The 17,337-nt window shown below is 50.9% G+C and overlaps 2 protein-coding genes across 2 annotated transcripts; one reads left to right on the top strand and one right to left on the bottom strand.

Annotated features, from left to right (window-relative positions):
• Positions 1 to 6,016: 6,016 nt before the first annotated feature.
• MEPCE (methylphosphate capping enzyme) lies at positions 6,017 to 9,627 on the top strand (the record flags this gene model as incomplete). Its single annotated transcript, XM_084251539.1, has 4 exons — positions 6,017 to 7,702; positions 8,940 to 9,158; positions 9,329 to 9,455; positions 9,575 to 9,627. 4 exons carry the CDS (start codon positions 6,017 to 6,019, stop codon positions 9,625 to 9,627), a joined length of 2,085 nt encoding a protein of 694 aa, XP_084107665.1.
• A 1,349-nt stretch (positions 9,628 to 10,976) lies between these two features.
• PPP1R35 (protein phosphatase 1 regulatory subunit 35) lies at positions 10,977 to 12,113 on the bottom strand (the record flags this gene model as incomplete). Its single annotated transcript, XM_084251157.1, has 4 exons — positions 11,787 to 12,113; positions 11,457 to 11,706; positions 11,240 to 11,373; positions 10,977 to 11,150 (listed from the first exon to the last, which is right to left on the bottom strand). The coding sequence occupies exons 1-4, from the start codon at positions 12,015 to 12,017 to the stop codon at positions 10,977 to 10,979; spliced, it is 789 nt and encodes a 262-aa protein (XP_084107283.1). The 5' UTR covers positions 12,018 to 12,113.
• Positions 12,114 to 17,337: the final 5,224 nt, after the last annotated feature.

The raw sequence follows: 17,337 nt of genomic DNA, 5'->3' as shown, positions 1-17,337 counted from the left end.
AGGTCTTTTGTCTCTAAAGTCTATTAAATAACATTTCCATTCTTTTTTAGTGACCTTATTTCTGGCTGTTGGTTTTCAGTACTTTGAAGGCCGTAGACCTGAAACTCAAGGTTTCAACTCTGCCATTTCCTACAATAAGAGACCCCAAAGCAGTGTAAGATAACTGTTTTGGTTTATATAAACTTCCTTTAAGGAATCTGAAAATTTTAAGACCCTCAAATGGCTAAGCTATAGTAAACACTCAGCTGTTCAGGATGCAGAGTTCCTTCCTTTGGATCCCAAGATGAATCCAAAAGTTTTTGGGGATTTGACTTACTCTGGCCTGTCTGAAATGTAAAGTGTTTTATAAATATCTTTTGTGTTTTCTGTTCCCTTTCTTCCTTCTATAAATGTAGATAATTCAAATGCGCTGTTCTGCAGTGACTACTTTTCCTTAACGTTAGCTTCCATTTTAACTCATCGTCCATCTTAACTCATCACCACCAACCCCCAAATTTGTTTACTCCAGAAAAAAAAAGCATATGGGAAATGGAGAGAAACACTACACAAAATCAGTCTCCTTCCTTATGATAATCCTAAATAAAATCTAGAAACTGAAAAATTAGGCTGCAAAAAGAATATTAATTTGACCACATAGGACAAACATATTTCTTCCCAGACTCACCAGAATTCACACACACAAAAAACTCATGAGAAACCCCGACTAAGGCTATCTAAACTACAAAGATGACAAATGTAAAATAAAAATTAGTGTATTTGAAATGACAACATATACTTTTTAAAATACACATCTACTGGGCCTCCCCGGTGGCGCAACAGTTGAGCGCTGGGTTGCGAAGCTGCCCGCGGCCTCTGCGGCGCCGGTTCGATCCCCGGTTGCTCCCCTGCCACCGGAGGGTCCCACATGGCCCGCAGACCTGTCCTGCTGCCCGCTGTTCCCCTCAGCAGTGTACTTTGGTCCTTCTGCCTGCTCTGCTCCCCGCTCTGGCTCTGGTGAATTCTCTCACCCTCCCGTGCTTCTGACTATACCCAGTGCATGTATATGCCTCTATAAAAACAAACAAACAAAAAATAAAATAAAATACACATCTACATAATATGCTTGTATATCCATAAACTATCTCTGGAAAAATATACAAGAAACTGACAAAAGTGCCCCAGGGGCATAGAACTGGATGATCAGGAGAAAGAAGCATTTATAGTAGCCCCTTATGTATCTCTAGTACTTTTACAACATATATATATATGTATATATTATTACTCTAAAAGTCACTTTCTAAAAAATATTCAAGTAGATGAATTTTTTAAATATTTATTTATTTATGCATACAAGAACTGGGGTATAGGCCAGAGGTGGGGGTGGGGGGCGGTGAGAGGATTCACCAGAGACAGAGCGGGGAACAGAACAGGCAGACTGACTGAAATACACTGCTGAGGGGAGCAGCTGGCAAGGAAGGAAGGTAGGAGAGGTCTGCTGTGTCAATGTGGGCTGCTCCCTGGCCAGCCAAGGGATCCAACTCCTGCAGAGGCTGCGGATAGCTTTACAGGGCTGTGCTTAACCCTTTGCACCACCAGAGAGGCCCCTAAAAGTCACTTTTTTTATTGCAAATCCATTACTATATGTGCTGTTGAAGCAAGCACTAAATTATTTACATTAAAAAAAAAGATTATTTTGGTCAACATAAAAATGCAAAAATTCCCAGGACCATTATCTAACCTATACTGACCTCTCTAGGCCAAAATGTATTTCTGTAGCCTCCACCAAAGGATAAAATTGTGGAACAGTTCCCCTTAATCTAGAATGGTGATGTGATGAAAAACACTACTTTTAAAGAAAATCTCAAACTTGATCAATAAAGGTTCTTCCAGGAAGTCACATGCTGACAATTCAAGTCTCTGCTCCTATTTCAGAGGAGCTATCTTCTTCCACAATAATGAATATTGAAATATAATTCAAAGAATGAAAAAAAAATTAAAATACAGATAATAAATACACAAAATACCACCAACTTTCATCTGACCAACTGCTAAATGGGCTCAAGATCCAATAGTAACATTCGAGATTTTAATTTCTATTTTTTTTTTTTTACCTTAGATGAAAAAGAGAGGGGGAAAAAATCCAATAAAGTTTTAAGTACAAAGTGAAAGAAAGTATAATAAACTAGCTTCTACTCACTCAACATAAGAAAGGAGGGTGAATAAGGAAGGGGGAAAAATTTAAGAAATAACCAATACCGGGAACCAAGGGCAGGTGTATGAGGTGTTTCAAAAAACGTTTTCTTGGGCCTCCCCGGTGGCGCAGCGGTTGAGCGCTGGGTTGCGAAGCTGCCCGCTGCCTCTGCAGCGCCGGTTCGATCCCCGGCTGCTCCCCGGCCACCGGAGGAGGGTCCCACATGGCGCGCAGACCTCTTCTGCCGCCTGCTGCTCCCCTCAGCAGTGTACTTCGGTCCTTCTGCCTGCTCTGCTCCCCGCTCTGGCTCTGGTGAATTCTCTCACCCTCCCGTGCTTCTGACTGTACCCAGTGCTTGTATAAATAAATCTTTTAAAAAAACAAAAAATGTTTTCTTTCCCTTACAACACTGAAAACCATCGCAGTGATTTTAATATGAAATCACCTAGTTCAGCAGTTTTGAAAGCGTGATCCAAAGACCCCACGGTTCCCTCTCTTTTCCAACTACTCATCTGTCGAACTAAATTTCCTCATTACTTTACCCAAATTAAGATATTCGTAAATCTGAATTCGGACACAGATAAAAATCCAGCTGTTTTCTCTTCAGCCAAACATGAAAGAGCAAAACAATGGTATTCTTCACAGAAAATTTTCCTTCATTTGGGAAAATATATTTTTCATGAGCAGAATAGGCTTATTTTTACCTTAAAATGAGCATTTTAAAATTATGCAATTCACTTTCTAATATATTATCTCCATGTATAAAGAGATATGAGCCAATCTTTGGAGTCCCCCATAATTTTAAGAATTTAAAAGGGTTCTGATCCCAGAAAGTTTGTGACCTCATCTAGCTAAATAACTTAATTCTCAGTACTTTCCAAAACACATTCCTCTTCCCTCCCATCCCTCCTCCATTCCGAATATTTACAGATTCCCCCCTCCTCACTCTCCAATAATTCCCTCTTTATATTGTTTCTGGAATCCTCGGTCAGGAACAAAAAAGAAACCTCTCAGAACTGTCCTTCAGCACACACTGTGCGCCTGACGACACTGAAAGGCAATCTCCTTTAAGCTGGAGTCTGACTTTCTCTGGGCATCCCCTCTGGCGGCATGCGTACCCCACTTATTTTCCCGCCTTGGTTGGTAAGAGTTTTAAAAAGTTCTTTCTTTTTTGTGCTCAGCCAGCATGACTTAAAAGTTTTAATAAAATCAGATTCCAACTACCTTTACTGCTTATACTAGAAGACAAGGTCAGAAGTCATTCTGGGAAGCTTCTGGAGACTCTCACCCCGTGCTCCCAGGCTCGGGGGCAGCAAACAGACGCACCGATGAGCACCACGAGGCAGAGACTCCGACCTCGCTCACTCTCTCTACTGCCTGAAATGCCTCCACGTGTGTCTCCCGCCGCTCCCACCTCCAAACAGCCTCCTACCCCGTGACCTTCCACACCCCGCGCCATTTCCCCTCACAGAGAGCCAAATTTCCAACAGGAAAGAGTCTAATTCCAGCTTTAAAGCCACAGGGAAGAACTTCTAGTGAGCCACATTTTCCTTCTCTTCCCTCACCCGGAGGTATGGGGTCAAATCTCCCAGGCTCCCCTCACTGGGTAGAGCAAGTGGCTCTCTTCCCCATGGAGCGTCCCACCATGAGGGAATTCTCTCTCACACACAGAAATTTTCCCTCACAGACCCTTCAACCAAGGCACAAGGATAATCATTCTCGTCAGACCATCGTTGCCCACCCAACATTTGCGTTAGAGGGATTTTTTTTCTTCCTGAGGGTGTTTGCAGTGGGGGTTTCTGAGGAGGAGGTCCTAAGAAATGGTTGTCTCTCTGAAGAGAAAACTTCTCAGGCGACTGGTACCAGGACTGGCCGAGCCTACCACCTTTGCCTGCAACCGGAGAAGAGCCAACTACCTTCTGGAGCAAAGTGAGCGAAAACTGGAGCTATTGCAGCGATTCCGCAAGTCTCTCCACTCTCGACCAAGTTTTCCCGCCACCAAGCGAAGGCGCGAGGCCGGGCAGAAGCCCCGCCCCTGAGCGGCGTGCGCTCAAGAACTGAGGCGCAGGCGCAGCTGGAGGTCGCGCCTGCGCCTGCGCGCTTGCGTTTTTTCCGCCATCTTCCCACCACGCGCGGCGGAAAACTACAAATCCCATGATCCCCGCTGGCCTCACTTATTTTTAGGCGGCATCAGCAACGCCTGATCGTTTCTAATGCACAGCTTTCTTTTATCGGCTTCTCTCTCTGCCCGACCGCATTTCCCTTCATTCGTTCTCTGATTCCTTCTTCCTTTCGGTCGCCTTTACGCCCTTATTTTAATTTTGCTTGAGGTTATCCTTAATCCCACTCTAACATCTCCCTCCCTCTCCTTACTCACAGGGCCCGCACCCCCAGCACTGCTGGCTGCAGGGGCCCCCCAGCACCCTGTGGAAAACATCAAATTGCTCCTTCCCCATTGGCCGAGCCAGGAGGCCCAAAAGAAGCCGAAACCTCCTCCCCGCCCACTCTCGTTTTTATATAAGGCGGCGCGAAGCCGCAGCTTGCGCTCGGAGAAGCCGGCATGCGCGGCGGCGGCGGCCGGGGGAGCACTGCTCTTGGAGTCTGTGGTGGGCGTCAGGCTCGCCGTCCGCGGGCCAGTGGCTCGTGCGCAGGCGTCGGGTGGCGGGCGGAGGCGTTGGTGTCGGGATGTGGGTGTGGAGGAGAGGAGGGCGTGGTGACCCCAGGTGATCGCGATTGGGGAAGGCGGAGGAGCGAGAACGACTCGGCCATTTCGGGGGAAGAGGAAGTTGAACAACATCGGCTGTTTTAGTGCTTTTTTTCTTTTTTTTTTTTTCAGTTCAGCAGAGAATATTTTCCAGGGGGGTGAGTTAAAATGACCTATCGTATTTTACTGAGAACAGTTCGTAGGAAGACGGTCAGTACGCTCGGCTCCTTTCCCTCCCCTACTTTTAGGTTCACCCCTCGGTTCCCTCGAAAGCCCTTCTAAGTAGGTGGGCAAAAGGGGGGCAACCGTATCATGAATAATTCATGAGCCCCCCCCTCGTTCTTTAGCCACGCCCCCAGTCGTGCTGACGCACGTTGCGTAGACCAAACCTGAGGAAGCGACGTAACAGTCCCCGCCCCTAGGACGGGGGCGGGGCGTCATCGCCAGCACGTGCTGCATCTACCCGCGCTAGGCCAAAAGGGTGTGCGCAGGCGCTGCCCACTAGGGGGAGGAAAGAGGCGGGGTAGGGAGGTTGTTGGGTTTAGAGCCGGGCGGAGACCGCTGAGACTCATTCCTCAGCAACAAGGGTCGGGTGTCAAGGAGACCTTTTCACACCAGCTCCCAGTACCCCGCCTGCGGTGGGTGGGATCGCGCGGCAGAGACAAAGGATATCAGTAGGGACGGACATAGCTGCGAAGGGAAGTAGGGTGTCAGTGTGGGGTGGTGGGCTCTTGGGAGGGCTAAGGGGGACTATATTTAAACTCCCGGAGCCGTTAAGTTGGTTCGTACTCTGATGCGCGCGCAGCCAGGGTGGTGGCGGAGTGCGCATGCGTGATTTCGGGGCGAGAGGAACGCGCCCCGGCAGTGCGCGCTCGCGGCGCCGCGGTAGTGGTAGAGGAGAAAGGGGTCGGCGCACGCGCGGTTGCTTCTTCGACTCGTTCGGGTCTCGCGGGCATCTTGTTTTGGTCTCGCGGGCGAGTGGGGCGCGCTTTGGGGGAGGCGCTTGGGTGCGAGACTAGGCGAGGAGAGCAGAGCTGCGCGCGCACTCGGGGAAGGGAGGAAGGGAGCGGGGCTTAGGGAGGGGGGGTTGAGCCCCCTGGGCCCCCCCGTTGCCCTCGAGTGGGACGGAATAAGGGGAGGAAATGATCGAGATGGCTGCGGAGAAGGAGCCGTTTCTGGTGCCGGCCCCGCCACCGCCGCTCAAAGATGAGTCGGGCGGAGGGGGCGGCCCCACGGTGCAACCACACCGAGAGGCCGCCTCCGGGGAGCTCCGCGGCGGGACGCAGCGTGGGCCGGGTCCGCGCGCGCACTCGGCGGGGGCCCCTGCTTCTGGGGCCGGCAAGGAGAGCCCTGGGGCAACATCCACCCCTCGGGGTGGCCAGTCTCAGCAGCAGCGAGGGGGCGGCCCCCAGGCGCAGTCGCACGGGGAGGGCCGCTTGTCGGATTCCCATGGGCGAGCCGCTCCCCCGGACGTGGGGGAGGAGCGACGGGGAGGGGGCGGAACAGAACTGGGCCCCCCTGCCCCTCCTCGACCCCGTAATGGCTATCAGCCTCACCGGCCTCCCGGGGGAGGTGGGGGAAAGAGGAGAAATAGCTGTAATGTAGGGGGCGGTGGTGGAGGTTTCAAACATCCGGCCTTCAAGAGGCGCAGGCGGGTTAATTCGGACTGTGACTCTGTGTTACCCTCCAACTTCCTCCTGGGGGGCAATATCTTTGATCCACTGAACCTGAATAGTCTCTTGGATGAGGAAGTGAGCCGCGCACTCAATGCGGAGACCCCTAAGTCATCCCCACTTCCGGCCAAGGGGAGAGATCCAGTGGAGATCCTCATCCCCAAAGATATTACTGACCCGCTCAGTCTCAATACTTGCACTGATGAGGCCCAAGTAGTTCTTGCTTCGCCACTCAAGACTGGTCGGAAGCGGCATAGACATCGGGGACAGCACCACCAGCAGCAGCAGCAACAGCAACAGCAGCAGCAAGCAACTGGAGGGAATGATAGCCTCTCAGTGCAGCCCACAGCCTCCCTCACCCCCTCACTCCAAGGGGAGGCTGCCACACAGCAGCAGCGGCATAGGGGCCAGAATCGGGATGCCCCCCAACCTTATGAACTCAACACAGCCATCAACTGCAGGGATGAGGTCGTGTCTCCCCTCCCATCAGCCCTACAGGGTTCCTCAGGCTCCCTTTCAGCCCCTCCAGCTGCCTCAGTTACCTCTGCACCCCCCTCTTCCTCCTCACGACATCGTAAACGTCGCAGGACTTCCAGCAAGTCAGAGGCAGGGGCTAGGGGTGGAGGCCAGGGTCCCAAGGAAAAATGTCGAGGGAGTGGGGGAGGCCGCCACCATGTCCACCCACTGCCAGCAGCGGTCTTCAAAAAGCAGCAGCTAAAGTTCCAGTATGGGAATTATACCAAGTACTATGGGTACCGTAATCCTTCCTGTGAGGATGTGCGCCTTCGGGTATTGAAGCCTGAGTGGTTTCGGGGCCGGGATGTGCTAGACCTGGGCTGCAATGTGGGCCATTTGACCCTGAGCATTGCCTGTAAGTGGGGCCCAACCCGCATGGTGGGCCTGGATATTGATCCTCATCTCATCCACTCGGCTCGCCAAAACATCCGACACTACCTATCTGAGGAACTGCGTCTGCCATCTCAGACTTCTGAGGGTGACCCAGGGGCAGAGAGTGAGAAAGGGACCACTACAGTCCGAAAGAGGAGCTACTTCCCAGCCTCACTGACCGCCAGCCGGGGTCCTATCGCTGCACCCCAAGTGCCCTTGGATGGAGCAGACACATCAGTCTTCCCCAACAATGTTGTCTTCGTCACGGTAAGAGAGTCTGAAGGCTCTTGGTATAGGGCCCAGGTATGAAGATGAGATTAAATGGGAATTTGTCAGGGAAGGTTACAACCCATAGGGATTTCTGTGCATGCACTCCTCATTGGGAGAACCAGATGCTCAGCAGGGTCTGAAACTGCAACTTATTCCATTGGGTGTCTCACCTTCTAGGTGGGGGCCCTACCTGCAGTCCTTTCGCATGTGACTACGGGCACTAAGTAGGGACTGACTCCTTTTGCCCTGATCCTAGCCTGGACTATAATCCAGACAAACTCACTTTCCTTTGGGACTGCTGCTGATGCTCATGATGGGATTTGGTCTAAATGGAAACTTGTCCACCATCCTAATGCGTAATCATGAAGAGAGGGATAGCAAACATGGAATGTCTGGGGGGTGAAGGGGTTAGGGTTGTCTGTTCTTTGATAGGGACCATGTTTGCACTAGATGCAGAGTTGGGTGAAGAGTGTCAGTGGTCAGGAACCCAAGTGACTTGGCTTTAGATCATCTCCATGTTGACCCTAGGTATTGGGGAAGAGTCAGAATCCTGTGCAGGAGAGGGCAGGGTCTCGCAGACTGCCTGTCCCCTGAATGTTCATTCCTCCCAGAAACACTTCATTAAGGCCATCTGCAGGATTAAATAGTAGTGTTGGGTTAGGCCTGGAAGAATGACCTTTGTGGGAGGGGAATGATGAGTTTTTTGTCTAGAGGTTTCCTGAGGAATGTGGCTCTTAATTTCTTTGGGAGGAAGGCTCCAATAGGCCAGAAACCTTGCCATCCCCTACTACAGGGAAGGAACCTGTCTCTCTTTCAGACTTAGGTTAGGCCCTTTTGCATGACATTGAGAGTCACTGGAGCTTCATGTTTGTGGGATGGCAAAGAGTATTGGAGATGGTCTTGAGAATGCCATCATTCTCTGCAGTTTGACCCCCGTTCCAGAGATCTCATGAATAATTTTACTCAAATAAGTTACCAGGCTCCCCTGTTATGTTGGACTGGTTTATCACCAGTAGAAAGCAGGGGCAGGATGATATAAAGCAAGATGAGACTTGAAAAGGCACCATTTAGAGTTAGTCTGAGGAGTGCCAAAGAGAGAAGATTGTGGCCAAAGGCTAAAATGAGGCTGTGGAACTTTGTCTTAGCAGTTGCATTATGGGTTGGGGGTGGGGTGGGGAGAGGGATGGTTCTTCCAATGCCTTTAATTGATCTTGCCTCCAATTCTGGTCTTCAGGGTAACTATGTGCTGGATCGAGATGAGCTAGTGGACGCCCAAGCACCCGAGTATGATGTGGTGCTCTGCCTCAGCCTCACCAAGTGGGTGCATCTGAACTGGGGAGATGAGGGGCTGAAACGCATGTTTCGCAGGATCTATCGCCACCTACGCCCTGGGGGCATCCTGGTCTTGGAGCCCCAACCTTGGTCATCCTATGGCAGGAGAAAGACTCTCACGGTGAGTTGGGTTTCAGTGGAAAGTGGGGATGTCCTTCCTTTAGTTCAGACAAGGCCACAAGAAAGGAAGAGAAAGACTTTGTGAACAAGGTGAAAAGGACCCCAAGTGGACATCATTCTCCTGCAGAGGAGAAGGCCACAAGCTGAAGCTGCCCCTGCCTTTCTCCCTAGGAAACAATCTACAAGAACTACTATCGAATCCAGCTGAAGCCAGAGCAGTTCATTTCCTACCTAACATCCCCAGAGGTGGGCTTCTCCAGCTATGAGCTGGTGGCCACACCCCACAGCACCGCCAGAGGTAAAGCTGGATTACTTTGAGGGGTGGAGGGGAGGCCCATCCTGGCTAAGAGAGTACAGATTCTGTTGAGAATCTTGAGGTCTTACCAGTATCTTCTGATTACACTTTTCCCCCCTCAGGGTTCCAGCGCCCTGTGTTCCTGTTCCACAAGGGCCGTTCCCCCAGCCACTAAGTGGCCCCCTGGAAAGAGTGTGAAGAAGCTGCCCGCTGCTCCTAAGGACCTGGGGGAAGAGGAAAGTATCCCAAGGTCTTTCCTTTCTGGCTCCAAAAATAGTTTCCTTTCCTGGATCTGCAGAGATAGCTTTTCCTATGTTGCTGCCCCAGCCTTCTCCCTACACCTCTGGCACCCAAGCAGCAAGCCCAGCTGTGCTGGAGTTATCATCTTCCTCTCCCCCAGCCTGCTGGGCTGGATGGCATGGACTGTTTGCTGACCTCTGTTCTCCTAGAGCATGGAAAGTGGGCAGTATCAAGTTCTCTGGTCTCTTCCTCCTGTTCTCCCAAGGAGATTCTTGTTTCTCCTCAGCCCTTGTCACTAGCTGCGTTTCAGTGGACCACAGATAGATGGACTGAGATTTAAGGGGGAAATTGGGTAGGGGGGAGGCACACAGGTACTGTGAAAATTCTTCCCTCTGCTGTCCCCCATTGGACAAGGGGGTTGGGTTTGGAATGTGAGAACAGCACAATAAACTTGATATTCTAGGGCAGTGGCCCCCACACCTGTGTCTGGCATTTTTCAGCTGGTGGGGCAGGGATTGTGCTTCCCGGCAGAATCTCCACATCCTCTCTGCCCAAATTAGTTTCAAAGGACTGGTTTTTCAGTAGTTGGGAAGAGGCCATCTCTCCTCTCCCAAAAAGCCCATTGAGGAAAATTTTTTTTGGGGGGGGGCACTTTGGGCAAAAGGCTAACTTTGTAAGAGTTAACAGTATAATTGAAACAACTAGAAAATGGTATTGGGGACCAGATCACCTGCTCTAAGACCTAGCACCCACCCACCTACCCACCTTTTTTCCTGTTGCAGAATCATTCTAACAGGTTAATTAACACAAAGCTCTGTCAGCTTGCTTGCCATTTCTGAAGTTGTGAAAATTCAACAACTGATCACTCAAGTCAGGTGTAAACAAGTTGCATGAGACCTTTTAAAGGTAAAAGATATTTTCAACAACTGGTGCTAGCCAGCTGCTCCAGCCTGGTAAGGAGCCAATGCATTCCTGAAGTTTAACTTATAGAGTAAGACTCACTAAAGTGATCAGTAAAAAGTAGTGCAAGAGAACAAGTATAGGATCATCCAAAGCAAAAGTTGCCAGCTGTGATGACCTTGGAGAAATAGATGACAGAGTAGCTAATTCCTGACACACACAGGGTTTTTCCACTTGTCACCCATCTCCAGCCATCTTCCAACCTGAGGCTTCACCCCCAGCTCAAGGCTCTCGAAAAGAGCTCCACTTGTTAGAAAACCACGTTTATTCTCAAAAAGCTTTAACATAGAAAACAAATTCGCAATCCAGGGGGCATCCAGGTCTCTAAGCTTCCCATCTCCTTAGTGTCCTATGCATAAGAAAGGTATCCTCTGAGGGGCGGGACCGAAGTTGAAGCCTGAGAGGGGGCAAACCATCCAGGGTCAAGTGTGGAGATTCATAAAATAATGTTTCTGGGTCACACAGGATGGTCATGTCAGGCCCTGGCCCAGGTGGCTCCTGTTGGGAGTAGGAACCCAAGGCAAGGTTATACTTTAGGAGGGGTAAGAACCCCCCACCGGGAAGAGGACTTCAGCCAAGACCCTCACCTTTGGGGACAGGGCTCGGGCCTGAGGCAGGAGCGCCAATTTCTCCCTTAGCGCTGCGTTCAGCACCTGTTCCTCCGGCACTTGCAGGCTCACCAGGTCCCGAAACAGACGCTTAGAGCGCGGCACGTTCAACCCTGAGACCGCAGGTGGGGGGGCAGGAGTGAGCGACGCCCTTCACCCCCACTCCCGCGCCGGTCCAGCCGCCTGCCCCCCTCACCCTCAGCCACGCTCTCCTCCAGGCCACAGCGGGTCTGGAATGACTTTCTCAGCTGTTCCTCCACGGCCTTTGCGGCATCGAACTGGCCCCCGGCTGCGGCCCGCGCGGCTTGCAGCTCCAGGCTCAGCGCCAGGCTGCTCTGCTGCGCGGGCGCCCCCAGGTCCTGCACCGCGGGCTTCTCGCTCCGTGCGGCGGCGGCCGGCGGCGGCTCCAACGGGACGGGGCAGGGCGGCGCCAGGTGGAAGCGTACCTGGGTGCAGAGAGCGGGGCGGTGAAGAGGTGGGCGCGGGGGTCTCCCGCAGACTAGCGGCCAAGTCTTCCCCAGCTCACCTGGCGCCCTTTGCGAGCCCCGCCCCGCCGGTCCGCCGGCCCCTTCCGCCCCGGCGGGCTGCAGCGCGATCGCGCAGGGCTTTCGGGCTGCGGGCTCAGGCTTAAGTCCAGACCGGGCTCGGGCACAGGAGCTCCGGGATCTGGGGCGCGGGGTGCTGGGGGTGGTCCCGGGGCCGCCACAGTCTCTCCCCCTCTCACTGACTTCAGCTCTGAGTCCCCAAAGCCCATCATCTTGGCGTACCTGCTTGGGGCCAAGGGTCAGGGGACACCCAGGGGCCACCTCCTGCCCCCCGCCCCTCCCAAAATCCACTACCGGAAACCGTTAGCGCTTACCCGGGAGAGGGGAGAGCCCGCCCCGCCCAATGGGTCCCTTACACGTCATTTCCGTTGCTCCGCCCCCTCCCCGGCGGGCTTCGGGCCTCAGGGCCCCGCCACCGCCCTCCGGTGGCGGTTTTCAGGCTGCAGCCGACGGAGTACGCGGCTCGGCTTCAGGAGCGTTTGTCTCTGGAAACTTTCTGCGTGGCGCCCGCTCTCCGCCGCGTCGTTGGCTTCTGCTGGAGCCTTGAGTGTCCGTCTTCCCTTTCGGGCCTCCAAAGGGGACAACTTCACCTGAACGGCCCCCGCTTGGGCCCGCCTCCCTCGGCGCCTCCACAGCGTCTCCGGTGTCCGCCGCCTCCGAGCTCGGACCCCAGCGCCCCGGGGCTGCCGGGCCTCGCAGGCCCTTTTTTGCGGCCTTTTTTCTTGCGGGCTTGTTTTCTCTTCGAAGAGCCCCTGAGATGTTCACTCCATAAAATTAGTCATCTGTGTGTTGCGCAGTTTTTAAAACTGAGAGAGAAAAAGTGTTGTTAAACACGTTCTCTCCGAAGCTCGGCACTGCGGAGCAGGAGACTCCAGTCTCACTCTGTTCCTTGGGGCAAGTCCCCTGAGTCTGTGATCCTGTGTCTTCTTGTGCACAGTGTTTTCACGCTCTTCACCTTCCCAAGAAATGCTATGAAAGATCAGATATGATGGATGGCATCCCCGCATTTTACTTCAATAGTTTTAGAGGTTCTCTACGGTGGAACACGAGACTCCTGGTGAAGTTAGGAATAAGAGAGTATGCCTATTACCTCCAGCCTTCTGTTACAGAGCAGCCCCGATATTGAACGGGTTACTGGCTGTGGGTCCTCACCCGCGCGCTTATTATAATAATTAATAATACTCCACTACAGGCACACACAAAAGGTTAATAAAAGGTTTATTTACAAAGAAAAAAAATTTAAAAAAATATACAACTCAGAAAGAAAATAGGGAAATAAAGTCTTTAATGCGTCCTACCCGATCCGCCAACCTGAAAACTCAAAGTCACTCTCAGAGCTGGCCCGAGGCTGCGAACTGGCGGGGAGCCAAAATGGGGGAACCCCCCCCCCCAAAGCCCACTTGTCTGCCTTTATATCAACCTGGCTGCTTAACCCCACCCTCAGGTCCCAGCTACCTTCCCTTTGGTGGTGATGAAATTTGAAGTTCCCAGTGTCTTTGGCTTTGGCCTGGGGTGGGGGTGGAGTCCACAAAGCCTGTATGAAATTAGCTTTAGGACATCCTTTCCCCCTAACAAAACGAGGCTAGACTTTGTTTTGTGTATTTGATTTGGGAAACCTGACTTTACGTGATTATACAAATCCTTAAAAGTTGAAAATAAAATGAAATAAGCTAAATGTTGATGGCATGACTACACATAAGGGAACTCTTCAGAATAACTTGAAAACTCGATATTAATGGCACAACCTATAAAGGCAAAACTAAATGCTATTTAAAAAAACTCATAAAATCTTAATCATATTGTCGGGAATAGGTAAAATTGTGTACAATAAAACGTAATTATGTTGGTGTTATCAGAATTGTAGTTTTGGCATAGGAGAAATGTTGACTGAAAAAAATCAGTAATGCTATGCAAATATTCTGTGGTTTTAAATTTAGGAAGTATTTGTATGAATTCATGGCATATTTTAGCTTAGAATCAAAAGCCCATTCTAATTCTGTCAACTGAGAAGCCCTGAGAAATGATAGACCCGGTAAGCACCTCTATTACCCCTGTGGTAGCTAATTCCATACCCCTGGACACCTCAAATTTTATGGACAAATATTCAGAGCAACTTTACTCATAATAGCCAAAAACTGGAAACCCAAATGTCTTTCTGCAGGTTAAACTATGGTCCATCTATAGCAATCAAAAGGAAGAAATGATACAACAGCTTGAATAAATTGGCAGGTAATTATGTGAAGGAAAAAATAATTCCCCAAAATTATATGCTGTATGGTTCCATTTATATCACATTTTAGAAATGACAAACGTTCAGAAAACAAATTTTATGGTTATCAAGTAGTAGGAATGAAGCAGAAGTGACAGGAAATCGGTATGGCAGCACAAGGGATCCTTTGGTGTTGGAACTGGTCTTTTACTTTGGTGGTGGGTAAAGGAACTTAGGGGATAAAATTGTGTACAAGTTAATACACAACACACACACAAATGAGTATAAAACTGGGAAATCAAAATAATATTGTTACATTATATGAATGTCAGCATCCTGATTGTGATAGAATAATATAATTACACAAAATGTCACTGTTTAGTCCTCTTAGGCTGCTGTAACAATACCATAAAATGGGGCATATAAGCAGCGGTGATTTCTCATAGTTCTGGAGACTGGAAAGTGCAAGATCAGGGCACCAGCAGAATTAGATTTATTGCTGGCTCTTGGATAGAAATGTTCTTGCTGTGTCCTCACATGGTAGAAGGGACAGGGACCTCTGTGGGTGCCTTTTTTTTTTTTTTTACTAAGAGCTCTAATTACCAGATAGCTTCCCAAAGGCTCCACCTATATCTATAGATATAGATTATATCTATAGCAGTTACAAAAGTATTATTTATGACTGCATGTAAATCTATAATTATGTTCAAAAAATTTTAAAAGGAATATTGGGACATTCTCTTGTGCCTTTTTGGTCTCAGTGGCAGAAGCAAGATGATGAAGGGAAGGTCATCATTTGGAAAGCGTTATAAGACACACACATCAGCCCTGCTGTGGCTCTAAGGTCTCCCACCTTCAGAAGTCAACTTGCAGTAGATGTGGCCATGCTACCAGCGGAAAAGAGAGTATAACTGGGGTACCAAGTGAAAAGATAAAATACTATAGGGACAGGCCAAATGGGGCACCTGAAAATTGTATATTGCACATTCAGGCAAGGATCCCATGAAGGAACAACATCTAAACCCAAGAGGGAAGCTGCTGCAGCATCTAGTTCATCTTAAGGATTTCAATTCTTTATTTTGAAGAATAAAAAATAATAAAATAATAAAAGTAAATATTGAGGCTGGGAAGAAAGGCACTATGCAAGAGTGGGGCTGTAGATGAAACAAGATCAGCCAAATATGATTCTTGAAGCTATGGGGTGGGCACATAGGGATTATAATAGTTTTTCCAATTTTGCACATATTTGAACCTTTCTATGATAAAAATTGGGGGGTTTTATTTTTTTTTCCAAAGGAGCATGAGGTATCTTTGCTATACAGGAAGTGTTGGAGCAGAAATGAAACTGCTGGTCCCTCATAAGCAAGAAGTCTGAGTGTTGACAAGCAGGCCACTCCAACTCACTCTGGAGGCTGAATGGGTCGACCAGCAGGCCAGGCCTGGCTCAGCATGGAGGCTAAGGGGGTTGACTAGCAGGTTCTCACCAGATAAGTCTGGAGGCAGTGTGGGTGGAGGAGTAGGCTGGCCCTGGCTCGGCCTGGATGCTGGGAGGCTCCAGTGGCGACAGCTCAGCCTGTTGGCTTAGAATGTCGAGTGGCAGTCCAGCCCAAGCTCAGCCTGGAGGCTGATGGGGTCTACCAGAGCACTACCCTAGCTCAGCCTGTAGGCTGAGGGAGTTGACCAGTATTCTGGTCCAAGCTCAGCCTAGAAGTTGATGAGGTCGACCAGGGGACTACGCCAGCGCAGCCTTGGTGCTGAGGGTGTCGACCAGAGGACTACCCAAGCACATCCTGGAGGCTGAGGGGGTCGAGCGGCAGGTCAGCCCTGGCTCCCTGGATGCTGAGGGTTTCGAGTGGAGTGCCTGCCCCTACTCAGCCTGTTGACAAGGTTGTCGAACAGCAGTCTGGGCCCCACTCATCCTTGAGGCTGATGGGGTCTACCAGAGGATTACCCCAGCTCAACCTGGACGCTGATGGGGTTGCCCAGAGGACTATCCCAGCTCAACCTGGAGGCCAATGGGGTGAAGCGATAGGCTACTCCTGGGTCAGCCTGGAGGCTGAGTGGGTCGAGCAGCAGTGCGGCCCTAGCTAAGCCAGGAGGCTGATGGGGTCGTCCAGAGGACTACCCAGGCTCAGCCTGGAGGCTGAGGGCATCGACCAGCAGCCATCCCAGCTGAGCCTCGATGCTGAGGGGGTCAAGTGACAGGCCAGGCCTGGCTGAACCTGGAGGCTGAGGGGGGTCAAGCGGCAGGCCAGCCCTGGCTGAGTCTGGAGGCTGAGGGGATCAACCGGCAGCCCAGGCCCAGCTCAGCCAGTATCCTGAGAGCGTTGACCAGCAGGCCCCTCCAACTCAGCCTGGAGGATGAGGGGGTCGAGCGGCAGGCAGGTTCTGGCTGAGCCTAGCATCTGGCTGGCCCCAGCTCAACCTTAAGGCTGAGGGGGTCAAGCAGCAGGGGCCAGCCCCAGCCCAGCCTGGAGGCTGAGGCAGTCAATGGTATGCAGGTCCCTTATAAGCATGGAGGCTTATATGGCCTGAACTCACTGGAGAGGACATGTCCTTGATGTAAACATAGGGAATAGAAGGTTGATATCAGTTGCTAGGGTTTGAGTTACTTGGTTATGGGAGAGGTTGCCAAAACCATTGGAGCTATAAGATGGGATGGAAGCCATGATGAGTGGGATGAGTGGGGTTAGAGCCATGGAAGATAATAACCCAGGCAGATGGGCCACACATAGGGGGACTTTAGCTAGAGAAAGACATGGGGTAGGCTGCTGCCCTTACCCTGGGACACACATCCTGTCCTCTTCCTGGCAGGAAGTCCCTGCCTAAGGCCTGACAAAAATGAGATGGGAACTGTCTGAAGGCTGGATGCACAGGAAATGTTGGGGAGTCTTCTCAGGGATGAAAGGTGATTCCATGGAGGTCTCTAGGTCAGACAGGAAGATGCTGGTGTGAGGCCTTTCCACAGCCCAAGGGCAGATGCTGGAAAACAAAGGCCAGAATTCCTCTGATTCCACAGTGACCCCAGGACTATGTGCCAAATGCTAGCTGAACAGGAAAAGACAGGGGAAGCGGGGAGAGGCTGTACCTGCTGAGAGAGATGGGAAACAGAGTTGACAGGTGTGGGGAAGATATGCTCTAAATAAAAAGGAGACATGAGGGAATAGGGGCAGAGATGAATTCTTGGGGTCTGGGACATCATGAAGGTACTAAGAAGCTGATGCCATGGTCCCCAATGGTAGCCTCAGGTCAACAGTTGGCAGAAACTTGAGTAGGGCCCAGGGTCAAAGGTAAAAGGGAGGAGGGCCTCCCCGGTGGCGCAG

This window comes from Talpa europaea (assembly GCF_964194135.1).
Source record: "Talpa europaea genome assembly, chromosome: 12".
NCBI classification, from domain to species: Eukaryota; Metazoa; Chordata; class Mammalia; order Eulipotyphla; family Talpidae; genus Talpa; species Talpa europaea.
This window is presented reverse-complemented; position numbering and strand designations above follow the sequence as displayed.